The sequence below is a fragment of the Pteropus alecto genome, unplaced genomic scaffold (genome assembly GCF_000325575.1).
Source record: "Pteropus alecto unplaced genomic scaffold, ASM32557v1 scaffold123, whole genome shotgun sequence".
Classification (NCBI taxonomy): Eukaryota; Metazoa; Chordata; class Mammalia; order Chiroptera; family Pteropodidae; genus Pteropus; species Pteropus alecto.
Genome location: NW_006433950.1, coordinates 8,639,261 through 8,650,075, shown reverse-complemented (window position 1 = coordinate 8,650,075; position 10,815 = coordinate 8,639,261). Strand labels below are relative to the sequence as shown.

The following is a 10,815-nucleotide window of genomic DNA, read 5'->3' as shown; positions in this document are numbered from 1 at the left end:
GCCGGGTCGGCGGCGGCTGGAGCGAGAGCACGACGCAACGCGCCCGGGGCTTCCCGAGCTCCGCCTGGCCGCCCAGCGCCGCAGCTCGCCCGAGGCCTGGAGGGGTCCGGGCCGACGTCCATGGTCGCGGCGTCCTGAGGCTGGGGACGCACCCGGCGCCCCCAACCCTTCTCTGCCTCCTTCCGTCGGGCGGGCGGCCTCCTTCGGCGCCTCCCCGCGCTCGCCCGCCGCCTCCCTCCCTCCTTCCCTGCGGCTCCCCCGGCTTTCGGGAGCCCGGGGGCGGCCTGTGGCGCGCAGATCCCGCGCCGGACTGCGCCTCTTTGGACCTTGAGGGGAAACATGCGTTTGGCTTGGATCGTTTTAAATTCTTAGTTTGGGATCCCCGCCCGCCTGCCTCTTCCGCCTCGCGGATTTTCTTTTCTTTTTCTTTTTTTTTTCTTTTTTCCCTCCCGGTCTCCTTTTTGACTCCTTCCTCCTTTATGCTCGCCCAACCCTCTCCCCGCTGCTAAGAAGTGGGGGGGAGGGTCTCGGCCTCCAGGTTCCCGCCCCACCGGGGCCCGGGCGAGCATGGGAGGCAAGCAGAGCACGGCGGCCCGTTCCCGGGGCCCCTTCCCGGGAGTCTCTACGGATGACAGCGCCGTGCCCCCGCCAGGAGGGGCGCCCCACTTTGGGCACTACCGGGCGGGTGGCGGAGCCATGGGTCTTCGCAGCCGTTCGGTCAGCTCGGTGGCAGGCATGGGCATGGACCCCAGCACGGCCGGAGGGGTGCCCTTTGGCCTCTACACTCCCGCCTCCCGGGGGACCGGCGACTCCGAGAGGGCGCCGGGCGGCGGAGGGTCCGCGTCTGAGTCCACCTATGCTCACGGCAATGGTTACCAGGAGACGGGCGGCGGTCACCATAGAGACGGGATGCTCTACCTGGGCTCCCGAGCCTCGCTGGCGGATGCTCTACCTCTGCACATCGCACCCAGGTGGTTCAGCTCGCACAGTGGTGAGTCCGCGCGGGTGGTGGAAACCTCGGAGGGTGGTGCGCAGCGCAGGGCGCATCTGGGCGCCCCAAACCTTGGTGCGCGTGCCAGGGTTTGGATGTGGAGTGTACGACCTGGAATTGTCTGTCTTACCTTGGTTCTTCAAGCCAAGGCAATAACGAGATAACGACCCTCTAAAAAAGAGGCTTTCTGCGAGGCTGCAGAGCCGGGCGTTTGAGGACTCAGGCGTTGGTTCACTTGTGGATGGGCAGAGTGAAACCTGCCTATTGAAGTCCCACTTATTGGCATCAGCGTCTTCAGAGAAGAGGTCTGGCCAGGCTTATAGCAAGTGGGCCTTGGCGCTTCCTTTCTGTCACTGCAGCATCGTGCCTTCCCCAGCTCTTCAGAGAGATCCAATTTGACCAAGCAGTGTCTCCCAAACAAAGAGAGTGAAAAGAAATAAAATTGGGGGCAAGTGGTGGTTGGATTAGGGCTCTCGCTCTTGCTGGGAGAGAGAGGCGCTCAGTTTTGCCACCCTGCTGGAGATCTGTTTGAATTGTTTAAAATGGAGCAGCCAGCAGGCTGCTGGCATAGACAGGTGTGGCCTGCTGAGTGGAGGGCCCAGCCCGGGAGCCTCTCCCCAAGGCTTGGAAGGACTAGGGCTCTGGTCACCTGTGCTGCATGCAGCAGGCTTGACTCAGTGACTCTCACATCCTTCCATCTTTTTTCTTCCCCTCCATGCTAAGTGCTTGTTCTTCCAGATAACCTGTATCTTTTTGTAATTGAGAGGTGGGATTTTATTGCCAGGCTGTTGGTACATTATAGGGGAAGATGAGGATTCAAAGAATCTGGAAGAATTCATGTTGTGAACTTCTGGTGACAGGCCAGCAAAAAGCTGGAGGAGGATTTCCCAGGCTCTGACTGGCAGGAGCTTCTGGAGGAAAACAGGTCTGTCTGCTCAGCTAACCTGAGAAGCCAGGTTAGGCTTCTAGAAAATTGGTCAAAAGGGGTGTGGGGCCACTATTTATTAATTAGCTTTTATTTCTGGAAACAGTCTGGGTTTTTTTTTTTTTTTCAATTCTATAAACTTTAATTTGTGAAATAATTTTTTGGGCGGGGGTAGGTAGATAGTGGCATTTCAGGTAATACTTGAAAGTGGCTTTTGAATTGCAAGAATGGTATTTTAATCCCTGAGCAGGCCTCTAGATATCATTGGTGATTCTCAGACCTATATCAGACTCTACCCTGATGAGATGCAAGATGTGACTGTCTTTGGAACTTTTAGACATTTGATGAGCTTTAGACATTTTAAAATAATCTTTCTTATAAAATTTGGTATAAAAGAGGCAGCTGTATTTGCGAGATGACTGTGGTTAAATTTTTAAAAGAGCTGTCATTAGAATCTGATTTTAAACTGAGCAGCACTATCAGAAGGTTCTCTAAAATCACAGAATTTTGTGTGTTGCAAAACAAATGTAATCTCATAGAGGATTGTTTGGGGGAGTTCTCGGTTTGTTAAAATCTCTTGCCTGTCTCTTATTAGAAATTTTATTTTTTCTTATTCCACCACCAGGTTCCATGCTGGAGTTGTGAGCTTACAGTTTGTTTCCAAACTTTCAGATTCCTCAGCAGCGAAACTATAGTTTAATTTTTTTTTTCTTCATCCAACTGGTAAGGGTAGGAAGTACTGAACCATGGGAATACAGGGAAAGTTAATATTAATCCCTTAAAGGATTAATATTAAAGCATGTGTTGGGGGCTGCTATTAATATTTTGGGTAATAACATTCTTTATAGGATCCTCCTGCCCTTTTGCAAGATATTCAGCATAGCAGGCCCTGCCCATTAAATGCCCCCACAAATGCTCTTGGTGGGAGAGAAGGGGGACCACCTTGGTTGAGATCCACTGCTTTAAGAATATCTTCTTTTATTCAAATAAAGTACTTAGTTTGTCCTGTGCAGTTCATTTGAGATGAACCTTCACCTTTCTGCTTTTCTGCAATGGTGGTTCTATCTCCCCTTCCGGAACAGGCCAAGAGGTCTTCCTTCCAGGTCATACATCCCTTTCCTCTAAGAAGAGAAACTCATTTCTATTTTGGAGCCTTTGAGTAACGCCTGAGCAGTGTCCGCTTTTGTGTTGTAAAGGTAGAGGGTAAAGATTTTGGTGTACAGTTGACTAGATGCCTGGAAGTTGATGCTATGCTCTTGCTTGTGTTTTCAGGGTGCTTTGAAACTCTTCTTGGGCACAGAAAATAGTTGTCAGTAAAATAAGTGGGGGAGTTTAGTGTGAAAGAGGCTTCCTCAAAGGGAGCAAGCTGATGTTGTATCGGGAGGAAGAATCCTGGGGTTCCAGGTCCTCTGAGTAGCTGTGACCTTGGGTGAGACTCCTCCTCTCTTGAGCCTCATCTTTGCTATTTTAAAAATAGATGTGTAATCCTCGGCAGCCAGCCTGTAAAGGTTGTTTCCCAACTCCTGCGAGGATACTCAGCAGTCCCATTTGTTTTCTCTTGGTTCCTGCACGGGCACGGTCTGTGACCCTGGCGCGCCCTGTTCCCTGTGCCTGGAATGCTTTTCCTGTCATTCTGTACATGGGTGGCTCTTTCTGATCCCTTAGGGTTCAACTTAAATTTCTCCTCAGAAGACCACTCTTAAAAATTGGCTCCTTCCTGTTCATCTCTCCAGTCACCTGTTACCTTAAAAGCACTTATACTTTATAAGTATTTTATTTATCCATTTATTTTTTCTCTTTAATTCGACTAAATTTTAAGCTCCATGAGATCGGGATTGTGCTTCTTGATCACTGCTGTAACTCTTGTACTGTATGTGCCTGGCACAAATATTTGTTGAGTGAATGAATGAATTTGAGTGTCTTGTGTCCATCGTCTCATTCAATCATCACTATAACTCTACAAGGTAAGACTTTTTATTCCCATTTTACAGGTGAGGAAACTGAGGTTTGGGGGGTGGTTAAGGAACCTACACAAGTCAGCTGGAATTGGAATGCACGTTGTCCAGAGTCGGAACCTGGGCTCTTAATCATTACGCTCTGCTGCCTCCCATCATGCCACTGGCCTGTGAGTCAGAGGACGAGGCTTATCTCCTGGTTGGGCTACTAATTAACTACCTGACTGGTGGTCTTGGGCAAATGAGTCATTTAGCCTCAGAGTCACCATTTCTTCACCTGTAAGATAGAAATAATACCCGATCGGCTTATCTTGCTGGGTCTCCTGAGACAGTGTTCACAAAAGCCAAATAACATACAAATGAAAAGTGGCGTTCCTATAGGGACGTTTCTCCTGTAGTTCTCTGCCTTATTTCGTCTTCTCAGAATTTGCTGAGCAGAAAGATTTAGAACTATGTGAACTATTTCCCCAAAATGGAAGATAATGCTCTCTACTGAAATCTGACCTACACCGATGGGCCATTCTTAATAATAACAAACGCCATTGAGAAGAACTGCTTTATGGAAGTGGAGTTAGAGTGTCCCTTCCTTTCTACGTTAAAATGGAAGTTTTGCTGGAAGGTGTTTAACTCTTGGTAGTATCCTGTTTATCTCAGGATATGGATTTTCTAGATGTGGGGGGAAAAAACATAGCGGATCCACCATGTTGGAAGGAAGAGGTTGCCTGTTTTCTGGGTCCTACTATAAAATGGCTGGTCATTGAGAGTTTCACTCCAACTTGTTAATCATATGTCTCTATATACACATGAATATTCAGAAAAATCTGTTGTCACCAAGCCATCAACCGGGGCTGATAGAATGTGACTTTTCATAAGTCTTTAAACATGCTAGCCGGATATCTCGTGGGTTCTATTTTGCTGCCACTCTAGGGTTCTTAAGTGATTTAATTTTCTCTATTCTTAAATAATTAGGGAGAGTTGCCATCTCCATTGGAGTAGATCAGAAAACCTCTTTGTGCCTCACCACAGGTGTGCTAGAGGTAATGGTCCTTTACATGGTTTCTGAAGAAGGAAAGGCATTTTGTGGTCTCCAGAGAGCATGATGGGTCCCCTGCACTGCAGAATTCTATCCTTAATGGGGACTTTTTTTTTTTTTAAGCAGAGTTTTTAGTTCTCTAAAAACTACGAGGGCTTATTTTCTATAAAATAAAAAAAGTTCCCTCCAGGAGAAGGTAACCAGGAAAAGGTCATAGTTAACTCTTCCTCAGTGGGGTTTGAAGGTGTTGCAAGAAACAGTGGTTTCAGTCTTAAAGTGTTTGTTTTATGGGATGTGTACATTTTGCCACTAAGCAAAGACACACCTCAAAGATGCCATAAGGAATGCTCTGAGCCAGGCCACTCTTAACCAAAGAAATGCAACTCTAGTTCCTTTTGGGCAAAGGAACATGCTTTATATTTTACAAATGTGATATTCAACCCAAGCTTATTGGGCATTAACCTTTTAGTAACCCAGTTGAAAAATTAAACTTCAATTTTGACAGTTTCAAAATTGGAAAAAACTTAATAGGGAAGTAGTAGTAACTTAAATGGGTCTTGTTCTTACTAACCCTTAAATAGGGGTGTTTTTAATGACAATAGGTAACTGAGGTTGTGGTACCAGAATCCTGAACTTAACCCAAAACCTAAATCTTAATCCCAGTCTTTTAGAATGATGGGTGAGTATAAATTTCCATCTGTCTCCTTTCCAAGCCTTTCTCATGGTCTATTCTGAATCAAGGTTCCTAATAATTACTGTGGGTATAGGTTTGAGGATGAGAAGGGGCTTTATAGACCCAGCAGATTTTACTTCTGAATCTTAATGTTCCCATAAGCACACAGGTTTATCCTTGAATCCAGCAGTTTGGTTCCTGATTTTGATAATGTTGAATGGGTAAAGGGTTATGAATAACCTGGAGACCAGCCCTCAAGTATGAAGCAAATGAACCAAGTTTAATCTTAAAGCAGCAGCTGGGGTACTTTCTAGACTGATGAGGCTGTTTACATTGAAATCTCCCAGGAGTTGTTAGAATCGAGAGTATCGCCTTCCTCTGTTGGGAATACAGAGGAGGAAGGGAATTCACAGGGTCCCTGTAAATACCGAGTTAGAGGAGGCCTGGTAAGAATTTATAGTGAACTCTTGGATCTATAATAAGGCAAATACAAAGAAGAGCTCTCTTGATTTCTGTGAATGGTTGGGAGGGTTTTCGAATTGACTCTGCCCAGTATTCCCTAGGGGGTTGGTTAACAATGCAGATGACCACACTCCTGGAATTCAGTAGAGCTAAGGAGAGACCTAAGAGTCTGAATTTGTCACAAATGATTCTGAAAATGTAGTCAGAAGACTATCTCTTTCCGAACCTCAACTCCACAATGGATGTAGCCTTTCTCTCCCCACGCAGAGAAAGAGTTCTGAACGCTTTTTCGGTGCATTCATTGGTATTATTTTCAATATTACTAAACCAGGCAGATATTTCCTAACCAGGATCCAAAGAAATCTTTTAATTTGCTTCCAAAGGGTAGGTTCACCCAGCAAGAGCATTGTTTATTATTCAATGGTTTTCATTTGCATGGAGCTAAGCATTTTTCTCCTATAGATAGGATTGAGCCAGTCTGCTTTGATTCTTGAGAATTGAAGTTGCTCCAGACAAAAGTTAATTGTGGCAATGGCCCCTTTCCTTCTGTGCTGTCTTCCCCCTCCCTGATTTTTCTTCTAAGGCACAGTTGCCTTTGGCTGCTTATACTACAGAAAGGCTTACTCAGTTATATCCTCTTTTATACATCCTCGGCCAGCAGCCTGACAAGTCAAGCTCTTCGGATGAATCCAGATTTTAAATGGACAAAATACCTCTATTTCCTGTTTTCTTACTGACCCAACAGTATGACTTTTTGTGTACGTGTGTGGAATCTGTTGAGCTAAGACATTCATTTCAACTGGTATTTATCGAGGGCCTCCAGTATACTAAGACCTGTGCTAGGTACCGGGAGTATACATTTATTACAGGGGTGATTTACATTAACATTGCTTTGTTCTGTCGATGTAAGACCATCCAAACCTGTAGAGAATTTTTAATAAAAATTTATTTGAGCCAAACAGGATATGCCTAGAAGCAAGAGCCCAACAGACTGAGATAAATGCTTCCAAGAAATGACAGTTTGCAGCTTCTTTTATTCATTTGGAATTAGGGAACTAAGGAAGATTACATGAAGGTGGGAGAAAGCTTGGTAGGGATTGGATTACAGGATAGTTAACAAGATTTTGTGCTCTCTTGAGGGTGGCCAGCTGTAGAAGGAGGGGTGTGAAGAGAGGCGTTTCAGAGGTGTGGTAACCTAGATGCACAGAAACAATGGACAGAGCTAGCTTAAGGCAAAGATAAGCCTTTTACTAAAAAGGTTACATGCCTGGGACGTGACTACCCCCCATGACCTGCCCAGTTAGGAATTTATGATCAGGTCACTCAGAGCTTACTTTCTGTAAAACTCCTGTTTTGTCCACATTGCTAAGAATCCTTATGTCCTCACTCCTTAAGAAAGTCAATATTGTAGCTTGTGGAAGATTTTACCTTCATCAGTTCCTCTGTACAATAAACAAGGGCAGGGATTTGTCCATACAGCTGCTAAGTGGATGGTATTTCCTCTCTACTCCTCACTCACACTGTTCATTCTTTCCTAAACCCTAGTTCTGGGCTGGGGCAAGTGATCCTTTCTTCGTGGTTTCAGTCAGGTGCCTTATATAAGAAATTCCTTATATGTCCCAACACAAGTGGTCCTCTATTTCCTCAGTGAGAATACATACATATATAAAACTTTTCCAAACTCTTCATGTGTATCTTTGACTTAGTATCTGTCATCCCTAGAGCCACTTTTCTTTCTAGTCATTGAGCACTGTTTTATAGAGGCATGATCCACCACTTCTGTAATCTGTCTCTGTAAAATTTATCCCCAGCCACAAATACCCATAAGGAACTGTAAAGAGCAGTTTTCCTCCTTGGTCTTGTAAGTGTGTGTCTCTGAGCACCACGACGTTGACACTTTAGTGTTGTTTTAAGTAATTTTTAAAGCCTTGTTTATGACACTGGTAACTGAGATGTCATTTCTCCCTGGAGTAATTATTAAATCTGTATTACATTTGAGTATTTTTTTGCTCAAAGAATTTAAAAGAATGCTCCATGCTAAGAGACTTTCTGCAGACTTTGGCTCTAAGATGGTACCTTGATTTCTGAAGGACAATTGTTGGAGACGCCTCACCTTACATTAAGAATATGCAGTCATCTCGATCTTAGTGAATCGGGCTTGTCATAACATGGCTTCAGATTTCTCATTGGTAGTACCTGTAGCCCTCGAAGTATAGTTAAAATAAGCCATGCTTCACAAAGGGCTGTTCTGAAATTAGTCACCTCTGTCCTGTACATTATTTTTTTAAAGTCAGTGTTTATTTGTTAACATGTGGGAGAAACTTAAATCTGGAATTACCCAGATGATCTGGGATAGAGGTAGGCGGAGAACCCAAGACCCTAGACCCCAGGCAACGGTTTGGTCATTTTACACACATTTTTCAGCTCTTTGGAGATCATTTCATTTGTTTCCTTCAAATAACCTTTTTCCCTGTTGAGAGGGTGCTTTTCATTAGAGCTATTAGAATTCTTTTGTCCTGGTGGCTGCCCAGGTTCTCTGGGAATCCCACAAAGGTTTGAGAGAATCCTTGGGATTCCAACCTAAACCCATGAGATACTCGGTCTACCGTAAACACAAATTAACTTTCCGTAATTTTGTTCTATTTCAATCACTTACACTTTGAGTGCTCTCTAATGTATGCTATCATCTAAGTCAGCTTTTCGGGGGAACTTTTTATAATATCAGCTGTTGTAATAAGCATCACTGAATACCTATATGTAAACCATGTTATTAAATTTCCTCAATCCTGGTCAGATATGGCAAAATCATTCATACCATTACAGCCAGTTGCCCTGGAGAACTATGGCAAGTGTAAGACCTGTGATGAAGGCTGGCTGGCATAGTAGCTGCCTTCCATCTTAATATCTTAAGAGCCCAGTCATGTTGGCTGTGTTTAATTGATCCATTTCCTACCTCCTCTCTCAGCCGAGAGGTCAAATGCAACATAAAAAGACAGTGAATCTAAGCATTTCCAGTATTTTGAGGTATAGGAATCTCCTATGAAGTGGCAGACCTTTGAGAAATAGTATTGTGAGCTGTTCTGTGTTTGCTGTGGCTTTGGAAAACCTTTGGATTCTTCTGAAAATCTGTTTGAAAAAAAAAATCTTTTTAATGAAACAGTGTGAGTCACAAAGCAGCCACTCCTGCTCATAATAGCATTTCTCACCAGGGGAATTTTTGGTAGCTGTTAGGGGAGGGATTTGAGTAGGTTGTGGATGATAAATCCCTTGGTGGAACATAACCAGAGGCTGCCATATCAGAACTCTGGTGCTTTCCGTGCTGACAGCAAACCCTGAATTCAAAGTGCAGGACAGCAGAATAGAAGGGGGGAGGCCTGTGCTTAGTGAATTGCCTCAGTAGCGTGACCAATGAGATTCAGCACTCAAACACAGTTCGTTAAAACACCATTGTCGTATAATAGGATCATGAAACAGGCCTTGGGTCAGAGGGCCGAGGCCATTTAGAGGAAAAGCATCATATTTCTGGATTAAGCGATGGCTGGGGACCCTGATGATGAGAATTTAAAAGTCATGAGCGTGCCTTCTGTTTCCATATTGTGAAGTGGTGGCATAGCACTTGGCGCTGGACGTGGGACTGCCTTACAGAGAGGATTCATTCAAGGTCATCTGTACTCTCAAGATTTTAGGTCTAATAAAGCACTTAGGATGACACCCAAAGAGAACACATCACCCCATCAGTCTCTTTGTAGGATGGTGAGAAAGGAAATGTTAGAGATACTAAGAGTTTAGAACAAGCCAGGATCATGATATTAACATCCAAAATATCTGTCCTCAACCTCTCTGCCTGCCCAAACCTGGGTTTTCACTGTGGCCAATCAGTGACTTACAGTTCTCCATCCTTGTGTCTGAACCATTGTCTTATATAAGCTACAGACAAAGTCTGAAAGTTTATGACAACTGTGTTAAGATTTGCCTGCTTTCAGAAAGTCGTCGCTGACTCTACTCCGCTGTTTCCTGGCTTTGTACTTTTCTTCAAAGTCTCTTAGCATTTCCAAGTCTCCAGAGCTCAATAAAGAGGAGCAGGAAGTCGGCGTTTGATGCCTAAGAGCCAGCAATAACTAATAAAAAGGCACTATCACAGAAATGGGGGGGCCGGTTTCTGGGCCTTGAAGGTGTCAGGCCTGTAGGAATATAGAGACGTCCTCCGAAGATGACTTTAGCCAACTCTTTGAAACAAGGAAAAAGCAATAAGAACCTCTGTTCTGAGAGGTTGAATTTTCTTAGGTTATATAGTAGAGGTTTAACGTTTTTAATTGATGGCATAATTACAAAGTATCTATTGCCTGAGGCGTTTACAGCACTTAAAGAAAAAGTGATTATCACTTTTACGAAAAAGCAGGAATTATTTCCCTACTTCTTTTCCGTGAGGGGCCTCAGGATATGTCCTGTCTTGGGATCCAGGCTGGAGCCTGACCCTTTCTTTGCCTCTCCATTCCCTTTTATTTGTCGATCTCTATTAACGTTTCGGTGCTGCGACTGCAAAATGGGAAAGTCACAGGGGTTTGTGCTCTTTCAATTTTGGTTTCGCCTGCACGTTTCAGGAAATCATATAGTTCTGTGACTCTGAATAGAAGCTCCGGTTCTTGGAATCTTTTCGAAAAAATGAATCGTTTTAGGCATTCAAAAGAGAAAAACGTACTTTACAAACAGATTATTAATAACCTTTTATTAATAAATAAAACAGTACATATTTAATTGTATGTACCCTGACCAATT

The 10,815-nt window shown here is 44.2% G+C and overlaps 1 protein-coding gene across 5 annotated transcripts in view; it reads left to right on the top strand.

The window, feature by feature from the left end:
* Positions 1–6: 6 nt before the first annotated feature.
* ZNRF1 (zinc and ring finger 1) overlaps positions 7–10,815 on the top strand; it is an 89,706-nt gene continuing 78,897 nt past the window's right edge. For all 5 annotated transcript variants that reach the window (XM_006908820.3, XM_006908819.2, XM_025044588.1 and 2 more), the window contains exon 1: positions 7–991. In XM_006908820.3, the coding sequence (XP_006908882.1) occupies positions 568–991 (424 nt within the window). In that variant the 5' untranslated portion in view covers positions 7–567. The remainder of the gene's footprint in view (positions 992–10,815) is intronic.